The sequence below is a fragment of the Portunus trituberculatus genome, chromosome 38 (assembly GCF_017591435.1).
Source record: "Portunus trituberculatus isolate SZX2019 chromosome 38, ASM1759143v1, whole genome shotgun sequence".
NCBI classification, from domain to species: domain Eukaryota; kingdom Metazoa; phylum Arthropoda; class Malacostraca; order Decapoda; family Portunidae; genus Portunus; species Portunus trituberculatus.
The window spans coordinates 34,424,043-34,446,542 of NC_059292.1; the positions used below are offsets into that span (position 1 = coordinate 34,424,043).

The 22,500-nt window shown below is 43.9% G+C and overlaps 1 protein-coding gene across 17 annotated transcripts in view; it reads right to left on the reverse strand.

Annotated features, from left to right (window-relative positions):
* The window catches only part of LOC123515235 (A-kinase anchor protein 13-like), a 567,618-nt gene that overhangs the window by 164,793 nt on the left and 380,325 nt on the right, over positions 1 to 22,500 (reverse strand). For 2 of the 17 annotated variants that reach the window (XM_045273817.1, XM_045273812.1), the window contains exon 1: positions 8,815 to 8,870. The exons of the other annotated variants lie outside the window; for them this stretch is intronic. In XM_045273817.1, the coding sequence (XP_045129752.1) occupies positions 8,815 to 8,832 (18 nt within the window). In that variant the 5' untranslated portion in view covers positions 8,833 to 8,870. Of the gene's footprint in view, positions 1 to 8,814; positions 8,871 to 22,500 lie in introns of those variants that run through there. 17 annotated transcript variants of the gene reach the window in all.

The window sequence follows — 22,500 nt, forward strand, 5'->3', positions numbered from 1 at the left end:
TATATAATGTTGTGGTGGTGACGACCCAGCCAAGATTCTCCCTGATGTCCACAGCTGGCCACGGCTCACCAAGCATAATGTATTAAATATTGGAAGTCGCAATGTACATAACGTGACTGCTGCGGAGACATGACATTGGCCACTTGTTGGACTAGAGACGAGCTGGAAAAATTACTTATCCATTTATCTTATTCTGCGTATTAGCCCCGTGATATCTGGTACTTACTGAACTAGAGACGAGGTGGAAGTCTTATTTATCTAACTATTTTTTCGTATTAGTGAGTCGAATTAACCAACAGAACCAAAAAAAAGTTACCCAGACTATTTTCTGACATATCCTGACACTTCTTAGGGAAATAATTCAAGTCATAGGGAGGAGAGAAAAAGGAGATAGAAAACAGGTAAAGAGAGAGTTCCAGAGTCTGCCAGTGAAAAGTGAAAAATTAAAGACATCGGTCAACTCTTGCATAAGTGAGATGGGAAAAAAAAAAAAAAAAAAGAGTAAGTAGAAAGTCTTGTGTAGCGAGATCTCGGGAGTGAGGAACCATGTAGTTAGCAAGTTCAGAAGACCAATAACCATGAAAACAACGATAAAAGACGGTAAAAGATACACGACTACCGCTGTGAGTGCGAGATTCAGGCCAGACTGATAGAGGAGAGGACTGGAGGAAAGAAACAAACTATTGGTGAAGGATGGAGAGGATAAGATTGGGGAGAGAAAAAGAGGAAGAAGTAATGAAGATGAAAAAAAAAGAATGAAGACATCTAAAGGCAGACGAAGTTAATCCCAGGTCTTTTCCAAGGATGCATGATTTTCAATACGCTTTGGCTCTGAGGAGGAGGAGGAGGAAAGAAGGAGGAGGAGGAGGAGGAGGAGGAGGAGGAGGAGGAGGAGGAGGAGGAGGAGGAGGAGGAGGAGGAGGAGGAGGAGGAGGAGGAGGAGGAGGAGGAGGAGGAGGAGGAGGAGGAGGAGGAGGAGGAGGAGGAGGAGGAGGAGGAGGAGGAGGAGGAGGAGGAGGAAGAGGAAGAGGAAGAGGAAGAGGAAGAGGAGGAGGAAGAGGAGGAGGAAGAGGAGGAGGAGGAAGAGAAAGAATTCTTTCTAGTCAGAGTAACAGTTTTATCCTTTGAAGTGGCAGGGAACGCTGTCTGCCACTGAATGAACACAGAAAACCAAAAAGAAAAGCGTCAGGATAAGATGACATACAGACTGAAGCACGACCACGAAGAAGATAAAGAAAAAATAAAAGTAATAAAAATAACGTCGTCCTGCATTTTTCCATTTGAAACCTCCCATTTTTTTTTTATTTTCTATGTAAGCAGGAGTTCTACCAAGGGCAAAAAATGAATATTACACAAAAAAAGGACCACTAGAATTGTAGTCTCCATAAAAGGATCAAAAGAATGAGTCAAAATTCGGGGACAAATGTCTCGACACCTCTCTCTTAAAAGAAGTTAAGTCATAGGAAGATGGAAATAAGAGACAGGCAGGGAGTTCCAGAGTTTACCAGTAAAAGGTCCGAGGGGTCTCCAAGCGTGCGCACGGGTTCGAATCCTGTCCTCAGTCTAAGTGTAGGTTGGGCTTCCTCACTCGGGGCAATGGTTTCCTAGCGGGTGGGCTTTGAGTTAGGAGGTACCACAAAAAGTATCCCCTTTAGTCCATAAATTCCCGTTAAAAGCCCATATGGTATAAAAAAAAAAAGGTATGAATGATTGAGAGTACTAGTTAACTCTTGCATTATTAGAGGGTTGGACAGAATAAGGCGGGGCAGAATATGGATTTCACTCCATCTAATAATCATTTTCCTCCTTTTTGTTAATGATAGTTAAAACAGAAGTAGAAATAAAAAAAAAAAAACAGCTTCCATATTTCAACATCTCTCCTATCAACATTTCTACCAATTCCAACGAAAACATCTTTTCTCCTTCCCAGATAATTAATAACAGGAAAAAAAAAAAAATAGTGACATTAATGCATACCATAAATTCTCCCTCTCGTCCCTCAAAATCACCCACTTCTCCTTTCTCACGTAAACAACAACAACACACCAATGAGGCTAACATACATTCAAGAGAGAGAGAGAGAGAGAGAGAGAGAGAGAGAAGGGGGGAAGGGGGAGGGCGTAGGGTACTATATATGAATGCCACGCCCAAGACCCAACAGCGACCTCGGAGGAAGCGCAAACAGTGGGAGAAACTAATGATTAATAGGCGATGGGGGCGGTGTCTGAGGCAAGCTGTTGTGGAGAGGCGGATCAAGAGTGAGGATTCTGTATCACGCTGGAGCTTAAGACGTGGTGGTGGGAGGAGGAGGAGGAGGAGGAGGAGGAGGAGGAGGAGGAGGAGGAGGAGGAGGAGGAGGAGGAGGAGGAGGAGGAGGAGGAGGAGGAGGAGGAGGAGGAGGAGGCGTTAACAGTATTCGTGATTAATGGCGAAGCAAGACGCGAGAGAGAGAGAGAGAGAGAGAGAGAGAGAGAGAGAGAGAGAGAGAGAGAGAGGAGATACGAAGTCTCAATAACATCCATTAACACACTATTATATCAACCTCTCTCTCTCTCTCCTCCCGATACACTATTACTTTTCCGATATTTCAACATTTCTATTATCTTTCGCCATTTCAAACCCATGTCCTGTTTTGATAAGTGACCCTGTACATTTGGTTCTTTCCGGTTACTCCCGCCGACCCTTTCTCTTCCAGGTAATAACGACCCGACGGTACCTTGTGCACCAGGGAAGCCAGAGGGAGAAGAGAGCTTACTGTGAAGAGAGCAGAGTGTTAGTTTTGAGTAAGGAAAGTCGAAATACTGTGGAAAACGGCCAGAAGGTGTTCATGGTAATGTAAGTTCGTAGACCTGGTGTAGGATGGAAGTAATATGTGATTGGAAATGTTCGCAGATTGGTGTTTATTTCCTCACTTGTGTACACATCTTTTTTTCTCTACAGTTTAACACTGATGAGCCGAGCACTAAGGCAGAGAGCGTTCTGGAAGTCTTATTTATTTTGGTGACTCGTAACGGAAGCAGCCCAGTGAAAAGGAAAATTGATAGATGCTAGTGATCTACTGGGTAACGTTAGTATACGCCTCACATTTATGAAAGTTTAACTGTTATTATACTTCAGGTTCAACGCTGTGGTGTGTTAATTCAAGCTGGAAGTGTCAGGTTTTCAGTACTTTCCTCCAATGAGTCTCATGAAAAAGGGAATTTTGTCCACCAACTCAACATGAGACTCGTGAATACAAAATAAACTCTCGGCAATGGATGGCCATTAATGGCTCCTCCTTCTCCCACACTGCCTGCTGATATGTGGCACGATATTTCAGGCATTCTCCAAGAGACTTTTACTAGGGCCAGGTGCCACACGCGTACTCTTTCATGTACCATGGCTAATGGCTGCTGCAACGCTGTCTTGGAAGAGTAAACAGCATTACGATGAGGCAGGCGTTGAGGCGGAGTGGTCGGGAGAGTGGGAAGGAGGAGGAGAGCGCACACTGTGTAGTGTGCGCCGCCAAGTAACTTAATTCCCTGAGCCGCGATTTCCGCTCCGCCGGCAGTAAACAATTAGCGACACCAACCACCCGGGGGCAGCTGATGGAGCGGGAAGGCGCGTGGGAGACCCACCTCCCGCCTGGCGAGGATTGGCCCGCGCCCTGCACCTTGGGAGTCGCCGCCTGAGCACCACCAAACACCAATTTTCCACCTCAGCAGGGCGTCGTGGCTGGTAAGCACAGGAACGAATGACTGAACAAATATTAGCTGTCACAGACAAAATGCAGACACTCTCGCTGCTCCCAATACCCGGGGCGGCACTCAGTGGCGACTGGCGGGCGACGCCGATTCAATTTAAGACATCAGTGAATCGGGTCCTTGTTTTCTCAAGAACTTTAACGGAAAAGAATCTTTTTATTGAAAGTCGGTAATGGAGATGTAGGATAGGTAATATATTAATGAAGAAGTGTTCTCACGCCAGTCTGACACGATAAGTGAAGTGCCATGCCAGTGTCAGGAGATCGCTCCGTTGATTCTGCCTCACAGGGTCAGCGGTGGAGGTGAGAGGCTGTAGACCACGAAAGGAAGGAGCGGGAGAAGGGAGGAAAAGAGACGTGAGGCATAATACAGAGCGAGTGTATGACAACGAGAGGTCAGAGTTCCAAGAAGGCTTTGTGCTGCAGGTGAGGAGCGCCGAGTGCCTCCAACCATTTAGCGAGAAGACACTGGCTGCCTTTACCAAATGGTACGAGGAGTGGCATTTTATGGAGTGACTTGAGACAAAACGTCTAATCCAGAACAGCACGAGAGTACTTATGAACGAGCGGTTGTGGCCGACCTGGCTGAGTGGTAAGACAGTTGACGGCGGCCACTCCTATGGCTTCCTTGCTGGTCTACTGAGGATTCCGCGGTGGCCCTGTCAGATACAGCTGCAGATACCTAGCCTGTCAACACCTGGAGGCGCTTTTTCCACGAGCTCTTAATGGGGAAGATCAGGGAGGGTGACAGAAGAGTCTCATAAATGAAAGATTTGTGAAGCGGTAAGGGCAGGAGGGAAGCAAGTCATTAACTAACAAGCACGACGTCATTAACTAACTTTTTACCAGCGCTAGGGAGCTTCACTAACTCAAGGTAATTAACTTATCAGAGGCTTATACTCTTAAAGGACCAGGAACAGAGATCGGTTGGTGCGCGGAAACTAAATCTAAGACTGGGTAAACTGGTCTCAATACAAGAAATGTCAACGCAGTGTGACTCGGCGAAACACCAAAGAAAGAAAAGGAGTAAAAACATTACCAATGAAAAAAGGAAGAGGGCAATGGCGGTAAAGGATGGAAAGAGAAATATAAGAAAAAGAATAAACAAACGCAGTGACTGAGCGAAAGGCCGAGGAAGAAAACAATGCGTAAAAAGATAAACAATGAGAAGTGAAAGAGACGGATGACGGTAAAAGAGAGTACGATAAGGGAATATAAAGAAACTTGAGAGAGAGAGAGAGAGAGAGAGAGAGAGAGAGAGAGAGAGAGAGAGAGAGAGAGAGAGAGAGAGAGAGAGAGAGAGAGAGAGAGAGAGAGAGAGAGAGAGAGAGAGAGAGATAACAATAAGACGAAAGAAAAATTGAGAGAAACTTCACGTATTGCTTTCTAGATTTCTCTCCTCTCGTCCTTGGCCTTCACTTCCATTTGGACCAGACTCGCTCCAGGGCCGGGCTTGGAGGGCCAGGGAGGGCCAGGAAGGGCCAGGGAGGGTCACGGCAGCACAGAATTCCCACGAGGAGAGGAGAGGAGCAGCTGGCGAAACACACTCGAATCACGGGGAAGTTTTTCGATTGGTTTAGAAATACAAATAGAATGAACAATACGGATGCTAATGTAGAGTATTCCAAAAAAGGATCAGGTGTGTGTGTGTGTGTGTGTGTGTGTGTGTGTGTGTGTGTGTGTGTGTGTGTGTGTGTGTGTGTGTGTGTGATGGAACTGAATCATGGCGTCACTTGAGTTTCGTACACAAAATTGAGCTGCATAAATAAAATGTTGAGAATATGATGGTTTCTCACGGATTAGACTCATTCCTCGCATCTCATCAACTCAACCAATCTTAATCTGCATGTAAATTCCAACATATCTGACACCACCTGGAATCCGTCATGCTCCCAAGAGGCGACGCTCCCCAAACAATCATTATCCTTTCTTGTATCTCCCCATGACCTAACCAAAGCAAACCAAACATAACCAAACCTAACCTAACCTAATCAATTTCCAACAACTGGCCTCCCTGACATCTAGCACCCGTCACTCTCATACCAACACGTAAGTCGGAAAACACGCGACGTTCCTTCAATAATTATAAGTCGGGGAAGACGCAACGCTCCCTCAAGGATTACTCTCATTCCTTGGCCGGATGAAAGCGATGAAAAACTCGGCAGGCAATTACGATCGCATGAAGGAAAAATCCCTCTGAAGTGTTGAGGCGACGCTCCTTCCAGCCGCTGAGGAACCAATTTCGGTGCAGGTAAAGTGTGCGAGGTGTCACGGGCGCTGGCTGGAGGCGACATGGCTTTCATTAACGGAAGACTCGCGCGCTTTACCCTTCATCCCCAAGCAAGCAGGAAAGGGACAGGGGAAGGGAGAGGACGCCCTTCAAAAGCTATACGTCCAAAAAGGAGACGATTTTCACAACTCTCACTACTAGTAATGTGAAGAAACGCAAAGGAGTTTATCGGTTTTTATGTTGCTGTTTCATGATTAGGAGGATAACGCATAGTAGTAGTAGTAGTAGTAGTAGTAGTAGTAGTAGTAGTAGTAGTAGTAGTAGTAGTAGTAGTAGTAGTAGTACATAGTTAGTTAGTAATAGTAGAAGTAGTTAGTAGTAGTTGGTAGTAGCAGAGGCAGAGCACAACAGTAGTAGCGACAGAAATACAATAAAGGACAAAACGGCCACATCTATCCACCCAAACACATCCACGCCGAAACACAAAACTACATAGAAATCCACCCATCCACCCACACACACACACACACACACACACCCACTCCATCTCCCGCACACTCTTCACAGGCCGCAACAGATGGAATATCATATCTTCACAGCATTTAAGGCAAACGGTGGACCATTAGGGGCAGATACAAGAGAGCCCTGTCAGAAAGGAGGAAGAGAAACCTGGCAAGGGAACACAAAGGAACACAAAGGACTGGACAAACAACAAAAAAACAATGGGGAGGACTGATTATGAAGATGCGCTGTCTCATTCAAAGCAAAGGTGAGAGAGAGAGAGAGAGAGAGAGAGAGAGAGAGAGAGAGAGAGAGAGAGAGAGAGAGAGAGAGAGAGAGAGAGAGAGAGAGAGAGAGAGAGAGAGAGAGAGAGAGAGAGACCATGAAGGAGAGGATAGGAAGGGCCTGAGGGTCGAGTTTGGACATCCCTCTGAATACTGATAACGGGACGCTGACCTCAAGGGCGCGCTGGGACCTGGTCTTATTGAATCCTCGCTCGGGAGACAAAGCAGGCCGCGGAGCAAAGGCACTACCGAGATACAGAACCTAGACCAGCGCTGTCCTGCTGTTAGTGGCTGCCTATATAGTGCACAGCGTGATAGCTTAATGGGATTACTAGAGTTTCCTGTGTGTGTGTGTGTGTGTGTGTGAAGGGGGGGGCGGGTAGGAAAGAATGTGATGGGGAGGAAGTGAGGTGTTGGATATTGATTTTTGTTGGGTGGCGTGTTTTTAAGTGCAGTTTTATCATTTACGTATATATTGTGCTAAATCTCTTTCTTCTCTTTAGTTAGTGTTTTGGTATTGTTATTAATGCCATGTCATGTAAATTGTGGACCATAAACGGCAGCGAGAGAGAGAGAGAGAGAGAGAGAGAGAGAGAGAGAGAGAGAGAGAGAGAGAGAGAGAGAGAGAGAGAGAGAGAGAGAGAGAGAGAGAGAGAGAGAGAGAGAGAGAGAGAGAGAGAGAGAGAATATGTGGACGTCCTAGCTCAGCGCATGGCATCAAAAGGACACGACACATAACAGTACCTAAGAAGTTTACATTCACATCTTGACAGGAAGAAGCAAAACGAAAGGAGGCAAGCGTGGCGGCGAGACAAGTGTGGCGGCCAGGCATACAAACGTGCAACATGAAAGGCAGCGGCGAGGAACTCCACACAGCAGCCTGGCCACCACAAAGCACCATGACGTCATGTGCTGCCTTGTGGAAAAAATCTTCGCCTCGTGAATATATTTTTCTCCGTCACTCAAAGCTGTATCGATGCAGCCAAGTGAAGCTGAACTGACCTCTTAAAAACGCTTCATTTCCACTCCCAGGGAACCGGAATTTCATTAGTCCCCAAGGCGGTCTGAGTTAACGCTGCCCGTCCGCCGGTTCAGCTAAACACACACAAGCCTCAGGGATCGCCAGGGACTGCGGGGACGCAACCAAGGCAGACCCATGTATTGTTGACGGTGCTGAACGCAAAGTTACAATAAAAGTCACCTGGAAAAAACTCAGACCAGGCAAAGAGTGTAGCACTGTTCCTGTTTATTTATGAAATATTAAAAAAAATGTAGACTTCAAAACTTATAAACGAAACATGAAATATTGTAAACAAAAATTCAAAAGAAACACAGATCTATAAAGAATTTGAATGAAAACAATACTTTTCCTCTTAACCAAAATCCATAATACTTTCAGACATTTTTCCTCAATGCCTCAGTAAAACACAGGAACTATAACACAAGAACACCTGGAACTTAACATGAAAATAAATAAAGACAGTGTAAGGCCAATTGTCCCACGCAAGGCAACTCAGATGAGAACTCCAGAAAATACGTAGCAAAAACCATCAGAAGCCAAGACTGATGCCTCAAGGGAACAGATCTCAGAGGATATCATAATATTTTTAGTTATTTTTCACTCCTCGCATCATTAGCGATCTCTACCTTTCCTCCTCCAAGTCCTACGCGGTGACAGTCTCCAGGACAGGCTGCTAAACTAACCCTAATGTGATGCGTGCTGTCACTAGGAAACACGATAAGAACGTAATTGTGCTCGTATAGTCAATCTCTCTCTCTCTCTCTCTCTCTCTCTCTCTCTCTCTCTCTCTCTCTCTCACTGTAAAGAACAAATAAAATAGATGCCAGAGATGGCAACCAAACACTAACTGGTGAAAACAACACAAATATAGACACACAAACTGGACTGCAGGAATACACGAAAGCCTCAGATCCTTTCTATATATATGTGAGGGTTGCAATATTTCTATACTCCCATGCACTGACAACTATAAACACACACACACCCACACACACACACACACACACACACACACACACACACACACACACATTACCGTGGCCGCCACCAACATCCCGCCGACCCAGCTCACGTTTCCTTCACATTACCTGAAAAGGACGAAAAAAAGAAATATTAGTTTCCAACATTTTTGCCACAGGACATTGATATGTAAATGCAAGTCGTTATAGAGAATTAAAAGTTATATTTAGTTTTTCTCTCTCTCTCTCTCTCTCTCTCTCTCTCTCTCTCTCTCTCTCTCTCTCAAATGCGAGGAAACACATATTGGAGGTCAGGAGTTGCTCAACAAGAGAAAAATAAGAATTTTAACCAAACAACGATGGATTTTTCTTTCATTTCTAACTGAACAACTTTTGACTTCCAATAGCCATGTTTTCACAAAGTTGACATGTGTGTGTGTGTGTGTGTGTGTGTGTGTGTGTGTGTGTGTGTGTGTGTGTGTGTGTGTGTGTGTGTGTGTGTGTGTGTGTGTGTGCTTTACTCCCGAGTCACGGAGTAGCAGAGTAGGTGCAGGAAGTGTCGGGAGCCACGAGGGAGCCGCCGCGGTCGCTGCCTCCCTCGCTGTTTGGTTTGCGGCGCTGCTTTCTGAATCACTGATGTCCAAAGTAGAGCTCATAGCAAAATTCAATAAAAATAATCTACCAAAAAATTAACCGTTTCTTTTTCCTACTCATTATCCTTGGTACTCTTTCTTTTAGCCACTCTCTGCAATTACGTACTATCACCACCTCATACACTGTAACTTTCCATTACTCTCTGGATGTCTCTTTCCATCAGCCACTAAGCCTACGCATCACCCTGTTTGCTACCTCTCCCAACCACTCTCTGTTGGTGTATTCTTCCCATCCACTAACACAGCAATTGTCTCTCACTGTTCCTCGCCGATACAACCCGCCAGGTCATCCATTAACCAGCGACCAGGAGCCCCCGCCAGGAGCACCGAGGCACTCAACTCACGACCGATGTACCAAACAATACCACAAAGCTACGAACATAAATAAAACTTTAATATCATTACAAAAACACCTCATCTCTGAGGCATTGCAGAATATATTCTTTTTATTTATTTCTTAAAATCAACATCGTAAATGCTTTTTCATCTTTTCTATCAACATTTCTTTTCTCCCTCCCTCTCTTCCTCTATGATTTATCTTCGTGCATCCAACATCTGTATCTGTAATATGTAATCCATGTTGCGTTTAGTGTCTATTGGCTAACATTCTCTAAACTCTCCAGTAAATCTTGCAAGTAAGAGTGTAAGACTGTGATATCCCTGCACCTCACTACCAAATATCTGTATCTACATAGAGTATATACCAAACGTCTAGTATGTATTGGCAAACTTTCCCCAAACTGCACACTAAGTCTTGCCGTACACCAGCGAGGACTAACCCGCGACATGCCTCGGGTGAAAGACTAAGCCATTAACATCAAAATTTACATAGACATTACCAACATTACTTAAACTACTCGGCCACTTTACACACGACCAACCTTCATTTTCCGCAAACATAAACTTTCCTCCTCGTAATCACCAAGTAAACATAATGTGTCCTGTCTCGAAGTTACTTTAAGCCTCCATCTCGTCACCCTCACGAAACGCTGGTACTGTAGCATTCCACTGAAAGGAAGGCGTGTGGTGAAGATTCTTTCCCCTCCACCCCCCCCCCACCACACACAACCTCTCTCTACACGGCATTGTGCATAGACACACGCGCCGCCTCACAAAGAGGAGCGACAAACTCAACATTACAATTCTCATTAATGCCAATCACCTAAATGGATTCTGGGCCTTTTTTCATCAATTTTAAGAGCTGGCAATCAAGAAATGAACTGCCGGATTGACTGAGACGCTGCTGAGGTTGACTGGCTGTGTGTGTGTGTGTGTGTGTGTGTGTGTGTGTGTGTGTGTGTGTGTGTGTGTGTGTGTGTGTGTGTGTGTGTGTGTGTGTGTGTGTGTGTGTGTGTGTGTGTGTGTGTGTGTGTGTGTGTGTGTGTGTGTGTGTGTGTGTGTGTGGGTGTGTGTGTGTGTGTTTATGTTAGAGGGGAAAGCTCGGCAAGGGCAAAAGAAGCTCACTTTTTTTTCTATGATATGGCCTATAGCGCCTGTAGGCATACTTGAAGAGTATGTGTGAGAAGCGCTGTTAAGCTTCCGCCCATTAGTGGCGCAGGCAATTTTATTTATATTGATACCCATATTAGAGCACATATCACCACCCATGGGCATCTTTGGTGTAACCGCCTAGAACCTGGGTATCATGGTTACATGTAGTAACTTTAAATCACTCGACATAATGGCATAGTTTCAAAGCGGTATGTGGTGGCATTCGAACCTACGCGAGGCGTCAGCTCGATCCCACTTTCACAACATTATCCACTACGCCACAGCCTACCTAAACACACTTAGAATGCCAGTCCCGTGAAGGTCCGAAAGAGTTAGCTAAGGTAAAGGATAAATGTGTGTATACGTGTGCTGTTTTGAGACGTAGCAGAAATGAATAAGTAAATGAAAAAAAAAATAAATACACACATTAAAGATATAGAAACTGATGCGTCTACACACACACACACACACACACACACACACACACACACACACACACACACACACACACACACACACACATATACTAATGAGACATTCCTTCCTTTGTCAGTTATGGAAATACCTTTCTTTCGAATTCATTTCTCATTTTAATTCACAGTTCGTATTCCTAATATTCATAATAATTCGCAAGTAACAATAGTGGTGGTAGTTAGAGGTAGTGGTCATGGTAGTGGAAATGGTGGTAATGGTGGTTGTGGTGACTGACGCAGTGAGAGCATGGGTAAAAATGATGATAATATTATAATAATAATAGTAATAATAATAATAATAATGAAAATATTAATCAGTAAAAATGAAAGACACACGAGTTCCCAAGAGAGAACGAGAGGGTATAATAATGGAAGGCGTGGTAATGAAGGAAGGGGGCTAATGAGTGAGTCTAGATCCTTCATTGTAACGTAGCAGTAAGAAGACTATGCGACACACAAAAAGATCCTGCAATGACGACGACTACAAGCTTTTCTTCCTTGCCAGAAACAGACGCCTTAGTAAAGATAGGCATTGGTATTTTCTTTATGTAAGAGAGGAGAACTGGCCAAGGGTAACACACACGGAAAAAAAAAGGCCCACACAGTAGCCAATCCCTTTATTGATATGCTTATTCATAAACTTATCAAATCCATACAAGCCCAGTAATTCGTTTTAGTTTTTTTTTTTTTTTTTTTGGGAGGGGGTGTTGTTTATACCATGTGGGCTTTTCACGGGAATTTATGGGCTAAAGGGGCTACTTTTTGGGTTACCTCCTATCTCAAAGCCCATCCGCTAGGAAACCGTTGCCCTGAGTGAGGAAGCCCAACCTACAAAGTTTGAATTTCTCTCTCCGCACATCGAGTATAATATGCGACCAACATTATTCCTGAAAAAAATCCTGCTAACAGAAAGCAGCAGGTGAGGGTGGTTGGGGGCTGGAAGGAGAACGAACTGCAAACTGAGGACCAGAGGTAACAGGAAGATCTAGTATTCTCTTCCATTCCTGCCTTCCATCCATCTTTGATTTCAGCTCTGCAGTGTCCATAACCTGTTTTGTAATGATAAAAGATTATGTGCATCTTTAATGCTCTGATTTTCTAATGCCGTTTCAATGTTGAAAGTGGCAACTAATGATGTTTCAGGTGGTGAATAGAATATTTTTTTTTTTATGTACGAGGCGACTCAATAAAAACGCTAAGTAAAAGACCTTGCTAGTCCTCAGAGCAGTCAAAAAACGTTATCCAATACTTGAAATGCGTCGTAAAACCTCCCTCCTGAAACAATACAATTAAAAAAACAGGAGGAAACATTGATGTAGCATAAGTATAACCACATCAAACAACACACATCACATCCACAAGCATCTCACAAGCCCAGTGTTACTCCTCCCATCACATCAGAGCTAGCTCACTCACTCACTCACTCACTCACTCACTGTCAAACCTAACTCCGTGAATATAACACCCTATTGATTCTGTCCTTCAGCATCAGAGAGGCGTCCAACCCCCGCCAGCCCGATGATGATTTCGAAGCACCTGTGGCGTCGCGGGCAGGAGCGAAGGAGGGATGGAAGAAAGGAAAGCTCAGGAGGGGAGCCAGAAAGGGGAGCCAGGAAGGGAAGACAGGATGGGAAGAGAGGAGTGATGGAGGAAAAGGAGAACGGAACAGAAGGAAGGCACAACATGAGGGAGGAAAGAAGCTAATGAAATAGGAATTGGAAATGTAAGGAAGGTACAAGAAGAGTATAAATGGAACACAATGAGTGAAAAAAGAAGAGAACAGGAGTAAGAAAAGAACAAGATGAAGACAGGAACGGGAGAAAAGAGAAAAGGGAAAACAGGAATGAGGGCGAGAAGCTGATGAGGGGAATAACAAGACCACCCTTCACACGCCATCGGTGTCTCACAAGATGAACTTAATTAACTTATTTTTTCCCCTGTCTCCTCTCCCATCAATGTGAGACTCAGCCTTCCCACTCTAACAATTCTTATTCTAGTGTTTCTTTTTTCTTTTCTCTTTTTCCCTCCCAACCCTTAAGTTACACACAGTTCGCGGTAAGAAGCCCTACATACAAGTATCACCTCTCCGGCTCTTCCTTCCTCCCTTCATCCATTCCTCCCTACCTTCCCCTCAGTTCAAACGATAGTATTAATAAAACTTAATTAGGGATGATTATATGAATGGATGAGAGAGAGAGAGAGAGAGAGAGAGAGAGAGAGAGAGAGAGAGAGAGAGAGAGAGAGAGAGAGAGAGAGAGAGAGAGAGAGAGTGTGAGTGTGTGTGTGTGTGTGTGTGTGTGTGTGTGTGTGTGTGTGTGTGTGTGTGTGTGTGTGTGTGTGTGTGTGTGTGTGTGTGTGTGTGTGTGTGTGTGTGTGTGTGTGTGTGTGTGTGTGTGTGTGTGTCCAGAAATTATATAGACTTAAAACAGGAGGAAGATGAAACAATGAGAAGCAGAAACAGAGAGCACAAACAGATAACAGGGAGTGGAAAGGGGGAGATCCAAACCACCTTATGAAAAAAAACACAGACAAATATGAATAAAAAAAAAAACAAGTCTGAAGATAAAGCTAAAAATAAAGTTACAAATACCCAGGAAATATAATCATTGGAGAAATGACGATGTAAAAAAAAAAAACTATTATGAACGAAAATTAAGCAAAATTACAAGGGAAGAGTCGGAAAGATAGATTGGAGAGCCTGAGGAGAAGGTCAAAGGGAAGAAGAAGAAGAAGAGGAGGAAGAAGAAAAAGAAAAAGAGGAAGGAAAGGAAGGAAGGAAGGATAGATTCAGGAAAGACTGCTGCATGATATCCTTAGAAGATTCTGCCAATGAAAATGTTTATATATTTATGAACAAACATTTTCCTTTCTTCAGTATATCAAAACGTTCTATTTCTGAATTTAAATGTAACCGCTTCTTGAACGGCTCCAAAGATGAGGGTGCGGAGATAAAAATAAATAAGTAAATAAATAAAAAACAAACGAAAATATAATTAATAAATAAATAAATGAATAAAAATAAACAAGTGAATAAAAATAAATAAATAAACAAACCAATAAAATGAAAACAATAAGAATACCGATCAGAGGAATGAAAAAAAACAAGAAAAGAATAAGAATAATAAAAAGAAGAAAAGAAGAGAAGAAGAAGAAGAAGAAGAAGAAGAAGAAGAAGAAGAAGAAGAAGAAGAAGAAGAAGAAGAAGAAGAAGAAGAAGAAGAAGAAGAAGAAGAAGAAGAAGAAGAAGAAGAAGAAGAAGAAGAAGAAGAAGAAGAAGAAGAAGAAGAAGAAGAAGAAGAAGAAGAAGAAGAAGAAGAAGAAGAAGAAGAAGAAGAAGAAGAAGAAGAAGAAGAAGAAGAAGAAGAAGAAGAAGAAGAAGAAGAAGAAGAAGAAGAAGAAGAAGAAGAAGAAGAAGAAGAAGAAGAAGAAGAAGAAGAAGAAGAAGAAGAAGAAGAAGAAGAAGAAGAAGAAGAAGAAGAAGAAGAAGAAGAAGAAGAAGAAGAAGAAGAAGAAGAAGAAGAAGAAGAAGAAGAAGAAGAAGAAGAAGAAGAAGAAGAAGAAGAAGAAGAAGAAGAAGAAGAAGAAGAAGAAGAAGAAGAAGAAGAAGAAGAAGAAGAAGAACAAGAACAAGAAGAAGAACAAGAAGAAGAACAAGAACAAGAAGAACAAGAACAAGAAGAAGAACAAGAACAAGAACAAGAAGAAGAAGAAGAAGAAGAAGAAGAAGAACGAAAAAGAGAAGATGAAGACGAAGAAGAAAAGAAAGACAGACGAAGACGAAGAAGGATGATCACCACCACCACCACCACCACCACCACCACCAACAACAACAACAACAACAACAAGACGAAGACTGGCCCTCTGACATGTATCCCTCCTGTAAGAAAGACCTGAAGCTCACACACACACACACACACACACACACACACACACACACACACACACACACACACACACACGAAAAAACTGATGCAGATCCATTCACTAATATTAGAGCCTTTCCTTGACGTCAGGAGTTACCGAAGTCTCCTCTCTCTCTCTCTCTTCGTTAAGATACTGCGAGGCGAATTAATATCAGGTGACCTGAGAAATTGAAAACGTGTTTTTAAATTCTTTTCTTAACTTTTTCTTTACAATCTCTTCCCGAGGAGTGGCGCGAACAGTAAATACCTTCCCTTCACCTTCGATCACTTCTTTGCTCACTCACCCTTCACTTTCTTCTCCTTCACTTCCACTTGTCATGATGAAATAAGACATGGAAATGAGAAAAAGGAAATAAAAAAGGTGATTGAGAGAGAGAGAGAGAGAGAGAGAGAGAGAGAGAGAGAGAGAGAGAGAGAGAGAGAGAGAGAGAGAGAGAGAGAGATATGAGAAGGTGTAGTGGTGAAGTGAGGAAGTGGAGGAGAGTGATGTGGTGATACGGTGGTGAAGTGGGTCGTGGAGGGTGGCGGCACTGTGCCATCTCAGCTCAGGCTTCAGTGCCACCGCCGCTGACTCGCCTCTCAGTGACAAAGGGGTATTTTTTATGATAATTAGTTGTTTTCTTTCTCTGTCCTTCGCGGAGGAGGAGGAGGAGGAGGAGGAGGAGGAGGAGGAGGAGAAGGAGAAGGAGAAGGAGAAGGAGAAGAAGGAGAAGGAGAAGGAGAAGGAGAAGGAGAAGGAGAATGAGAAGGAGGAGGAGGAGGAGGAGGAGGAGGAGGAGGAGGAGGAGGAGGAGGAGGAGGAGGAGGAGGAGGAGGAGGAGGAGGAGGAGGAGGAGGAGGAGGAGGAGGAGGAGGAGGAGGAGGAGGAGGAGGAGGAGGAGGAGGAGGAGGAGGTAGAAGTTGGGGTAGAGGCGGAAGCAAAGGACAAGGAGGAGGAGGATCGTGTGTGTGTGTGTGTGTGTGTGTGTGTGTGTGTGTGTGTGTGTGTGTGTGTGTGTGTGTGTGTGTGTGTGAGCGTGTGTGTGGGGGTGAGGAGGGGGGACGCTGATAGCTGCTCCCCAGGCCAAGGGTTGTTCTCACTCGAGGCAAAACTTTAGGAGGAAACGCCATAAGATGCAAAACGGCATGAAGTTTTCTTTCATTTATTCTTCACCTCTGCTCTGCTCTGCTCTGCTCTGCTCTCTCTCTCTCTCTCTCTGGTAACAGTAATACTAACAATAGCAACTGGAACAACAACAACAACAACAACAATAATAATGATAATAACAATAATAAACACAATGGCACAACCAATAACAACAAAGTTTTAATGCGCCTTACCATCACGTCCTCACATTTGGTCGGTGTCAGAGCAGTAAGCTTCTCAAAACTTCAACTCAACCAACTTTCAAACATTCCCGCCCTTAGCCTCCCTGTCTCCCAGCCACCACTACCTCTACACCACACCACCGACCCACACTGGTTCTCATTATGGTTTTACAGATCTGGTTAATTTTCTGATCCCTGAGGTTTCTGCTATTAGGTTCTCCAACATAATGCCTATTTTTCCCAGATTTTCTCCAATACAATTATACTATAAACAAAATCGATTGAAGCAGCGTTAGAATTTAAAGTCTGTCAGTCAGTCAGTTAGAGGTCAGTAATTAGAAACGATGCTTTCTCCCTACGACATATTCTAAAGACCACAGAGAAGATAAGTCGTGTTCCTAAGAGCGTTCCTCCAGTTAATAATGTAGAAGTATTATTAATCTTTGGAAACCAGTGCAACTTTAATCCATTTAGTGCTGGAACGCAATTTTACCTTGAGATTTGTGCATGATTTGACTGGTTTTTTTTTTTTTTACATCAGGAAGGGTCTATGAAGGTCAGAAAACTAATGGCCAGTCTTCACTATTCTAATCCCTACACACATAAGTTCCTGAAGCTGTATAAAATCACCAAATGCTAAGCAGAATGAACATGGAAACGCGTCACGGCACAGAGGAGGTTAACAATACGAGTCTTGAGAGAGTAATAGAGGTGGGAGGAAGACAAGGCTCCGAATACAAACGGTTGCTGTGTCACGTTCTTTCCTGTTACTTCCCGTGTGTTGTAAGCCAAGTGCAGTTACAGTATTAAGTGGTGGTGTGGCAGGCGCGCCGCTAACCAACCTTGCACCTCCTATCGCCTCAATTAACGAAGGAATTTAGCAGAAGGAGAAAAAGACAGAGAGAGGAGGAAAAAATGTTAATGCGCAGGTATATATATTTTTTCAGTGCTATTTTTGGTGCTAATTACTGAGAATTTACACTGGATTACTTGCCGAGAGAGAGAGAGAGAGAGAGAGAGAGAGAGAGAGAGAGAGAGAGAGAGAGAGAGAGAGAGAGAGAGAGAGAGAGAGAGAGAGAGAGAGATTGTCAAAAGGAAACCAGTGAAAATAAGGAAATAAGAAAAGAAAAAAAAGGACAAAAGGATGAAAGGAAAGAAAGACGAAAAGAAATTGGAGAAGGAATAGAAAAAAGTTAAGGATGGAAGGAAGAATGGGAAAAAAAAGATGAATAAAAAATGAGGTGAGAAGAAATACAAGAAAAGGAAAAGAATGAAAAAGAGACATAAGGGAATGTAGTAAAGATAAAAACAACACTCTCGCTACCTAATGGAAAAAATGAACCGGAAATATATCAAATCAGAGAGAGAGAGAGAGAGAGAGAGAGAGAGAGAGAGAGAGAGAGAGAGAGAGAGAGAGAGAGAGAGAGAGAGAAAGAGAGAGAGAGAGAGTGAGAGTCAGCAAGTCGAAAAATCCTAAATCCTGCAGGGAAGAATTCTATCCTGAAAGAAGAAGGAAAAAAAAAATCTGCATATGCCAAGAGAGGTCAGTGTTTGCTCCAGCTCGTTTGCCGCCGCCGCCGCCTCCTCCTCCTCCTCCTCCTCCTCCTCCTTGCTTCCTCCACCATTCCCAGTGTTCGTGGCCATGAGTCTGCGCGGGAAACCTTAAACCAATGCAAATAAAAAAAAAAAAAAAAAAAAAAACCTTCGCCTTTCATTCTGCTAAAAACAAAGAGGCAGGTTTGTGATGGTGGTTGTGGTAGAAATGCGAGAAAAAGTCCCCCTCTCTCTCTCTCTCTCTCTCTCTCTCTCTCTCTCTCTCTCTCTCTCTCTCTCTCTCTCTCTCTCTCTCTCTCTCTTCCCGAGCCTCATTCTTTTGCAAATCGAGTTTCACACTTGTCCACGAAAAGAGGAATAAAAGAAAAAAAAAAAAAAAAAAAAAAAGGAATACAAAACATGAAAAATAAATTCACTCTCAGCGACTAAACGTATGTAAAGAGCATGCTGCCTTTGAAGTGTTTACATTTTCCGAACACACACACACACACACACACACGCATTTCTTCCACTAACCAGATTTTTTATTTACTGGTTGATGTGGCACTAACAGATTTGAGAGAGAGAGAGAGAGAGAGAGAGAGAGAGAGAGAGAGAGAGAGAGAGAGAGAGAGAGAGAGAGAGAGAGAGAGAGAGAGAGAGAGAATGTTGTCGTCGTTGTCGTCATTGTAGTAGTAGTAGTAGTAGTACTAAAAGTAGTAGTAGTAGTAGTAGTAAGTAGGAAAAAATGCCAAAGCGAGGTTGGAAGTAATGGTAACAAAGGTGATGGTTATTGTGAGAGTAATGGTTATGATGGTTGTTGTGATGGTAATGGTCTATTTCATATCTCCAACTTTAATCTTTCTCCAGCAAAACTCACTCCACCCATTCCTCTCCGCCCCTCCCACCCTTACCATCACCCCCCCTTCCATCTGCAGCGCCTCAAAGGAACTCAGTAAACTTTTGGGGTCACAAGCACTGTGTTAATCATTAATGGTGTTTGCACGGACAAGATGCGGTGGCCCTGGTGATCGTGGTGGTCTTGCTAGTAGTAGTAGTAGTAGTAGTAGTAGTAGTAGTAGTAGTAGTAGTAGTAGTAGTAGTAGTAGTAGTAGTAGTGGTGGTGGTGGTGGTGGTGGTATTAGTCATAACAGTGGTTGTGATAGTGGTGGTGGTGGTGCTTGTATTAATATTAGTGACTGTAATTGTGATGGTGGCAGTAGTGTGTGTAATGGTGTGTTGATAGTTATTATGGTGAGGTGGATAGTATATTATATAAAAAAAAAAGTCACTACATGGTAACTAGTCCACTTCTTACAAGCCAGAGTGCAGCCAACCAGTTAACAAGACCATCAACTGTTTCGTCCATTAACAAACACTGACAAGTTGTGAAATATTAATAACTACGAATCACTAATGTATAAATGTCGCTGAACTCGCAATAAATAAAGACAAGAAGGAGGAGAAGCTTTCCCACTAATTCTGCTCCTGGTCCAGCCCTCCACCGAACTAGTCACTCATTACATCATCACTAAAAACCAGTCCTTCCCTTTCAGCGCCACTCCCACGGTCAAGAGCAATGGAACACTCACCTTCACTTTCAGTACTAGCAGTTTTGTTTCGAGATATTCAGATTCTACTAAATAAATACACCAAAACACAACTTGCTCACAACACAGACGTACACAAACTGGGCAATGCTACCTCCTCCGCGTTTAAATGTCCCGATGAAGAGATTATAAAGCATGATTTGATGGCCTACAATAACTTGTTTACCTATCAACACTTAGGGGAAAAGTTACAGTTAGATAATCATGGTGGTCAAGAAATAATACTGCTAGCGATAAGGTAACTATGATAGGAAAATGGGAATAGTTCTTGGCTTTAGTGTTCAGATGGACTGTTTCCGATACGGGACGGTCTGCGCCAGGAAAACTATTTTTGTGGTGGACTGCATATTACATTGTGCTTCAAGTAAGTAGTTTATAGCATGAACCTGTACTTGGTGTAGTCTTCACGCATACAGGAAAAGCAGTTTGTAAATAAAGCTATATATAAAAGTCATTCACGTACGATCATTTCGGTTCCCACCTGTGTCTGGCATCTACGACTGGCCGATAGCGCAAGAGCAGCGAGCAAGTGGATTCAATACTGACACTTGGGACGACAAACAGATGATGGAGAGTCGACTATAACAACGGACAAAAAAAAAAAAAAAAAAAAAAAAGCAGACGTAAATTAACGAACACCAAGACAAAATATCCATTAAAAAGACTTTCCCGAAAAAAAAATTCATTATCTAACATGACTATATATTATTTCGTTTTCTGTGAAGGCGAGCACTTTTCATGGGTCACTGATTGCAATTTGGGGGACTTCGACACAGGCGATTAATGGAGGATAGGATGGGAGGGACCCTGGTTAAATATGTACCAAGCCTCACATAAAATGCAAATGGAATGTCGACACTTGCAGAAGAGCGAGTGAAAGGATAATGAATCGCTGCTATTTACTGTTCAGTGCACCCAAAAGTATACCCACAGCCTCAACCACCCCTGCCCATCCCTACCCAGTCCTGCCCAGAACACTCACAACCAATGTATGTCTAGTCCTCACCCAGTCCACCCACAGATCGTAGCCTTTACCAAACCACCACCTGAATCCCATCCAATCCCAAGTTGTCCACTCAAGACCAGTCCAGCTTTGTCCATCCCATCTAGAGTAAGTCCCACCTCCTCCACCCACAGTCCCGCCCAACCCACCTTTAACCTCAGGCCAGTCCCCACTAGTTAGGAAACAAATGAATACTGGGGAGCTGCCTGCACGTATCATACCGAAATTAGCAAAACAGACGACGTGAAAGCAAAAGAATAATATCAATGGCAAGAGAGGGAGAGCAAATCGAGGGAGGGCGTCCGGCTCGATCAGTACTGGGGTTCAGGGGGCGAGACACAATGGAGTCGATGGGGGTCAGTTCTCCTAGGTATCTGGTCACGCGCGGCACCTGCTGCTGCTATTACTCGATATTGGACAGCCTGTCAATCAGCCAGCACACTAACACTAGCAGACTCGGTGCAATATTAACACTAATTTTGAGAAGCTCCTCTATACAAGCAACAGCCACGTTACCGCCGCGTCACGACCCATCAAGCGGCCCTTTAATTGAGGCCTAACCACCAGTCTGGACAGTCACCCTTCACCAGACCATGCAGTCCATGTCGGGTTTGATTTGCACCACCATCGACACCTCACACAGCCGCCCTACTCAGCACAGGGGACAAGGGACGGGGTGGTGCTGTCACGCCCGTCACTACACCTCTCGCTGCGGTGACAGGTGAACGATGCAGTACCCTGGTCGCCGAGCCCCGCACTGAGGAAATCGAGGGTGGAAGGCTAAAGTTTCTCGCCAGTGCACAGTCAGAGTAAGGCTGTCTATAAAGTAAAGAGACACTGCTAAGTCTCCAGAACTTGACGAGCCTCCCTTCATTTTGACTTGTATGAGTATAACATTGGAAGTTGGCAGTTACCCTGTGTACTTCTTAAGGCTACAGGAGTGTGTAGGGCGGTGCGGTGATGCGTGGGATGCGACAAGGAAGGAAGGACGGAACTGTGAGAAATATCGCAGAAGAAAGGAACCTGAATAAATTATGAGCTTGCAAGGAAGTGTTTAAGAAGGTGGAGAGAGGAAGAAAGAAAGGAAAAAAGAGAGAGAATGCGAGAAGGAGAGAGGTCAGAGAGAGAGAGAGAGAGAGAGAGAGAGAGAGAGAGAGAGAGAGAGAGAGAGAGAGAGAGAGAGAGAGAGAGAGAGAGAGAGAGAGAGAGAGAGAGAGAGAGAGAGAGAGAGACACACACACACACACACACACACACACACACACACACACACACACACACACACACACACACACACACACACACACACACACACACACACACACACATCAGTGCCAGTCGCAATGGTTTAATCTCTCACCTTTCGTCGTAAATTTCGCTCCGTAACTGTTTCAATCTGCAATAATTATCCTCGTGAATTTTGCTCCTTCCCCTCCCCATCTCCCTCTCCCTCTCTCCCGGCGTCGCAGTTTTCCTTTCTCTTGATACTAATTAATTAGATCTCTCTCTTCCTTCCGTCTCGGTTCCCCTAAGTCTTTAATGCTGCTGTTTTTTTTCCATGATTCTCTCTCTCTCTCTCTCTCTCTCTCTCTCTCTCTCTCTCTCTCTCTCTCTCTCTCTCTCTCTCTCTCTCTCTCTCTTCCACCACTTGCCTTGTCACCAGCATGCGATCCCTATTTCACCAACCATACTCTCTCTCTCTCTCTCTCTCTCTCTCTCTCTCTCTCGTGTCCATCCTCTGTTCTTGTCGTCTTCAATACCTCTCCCTC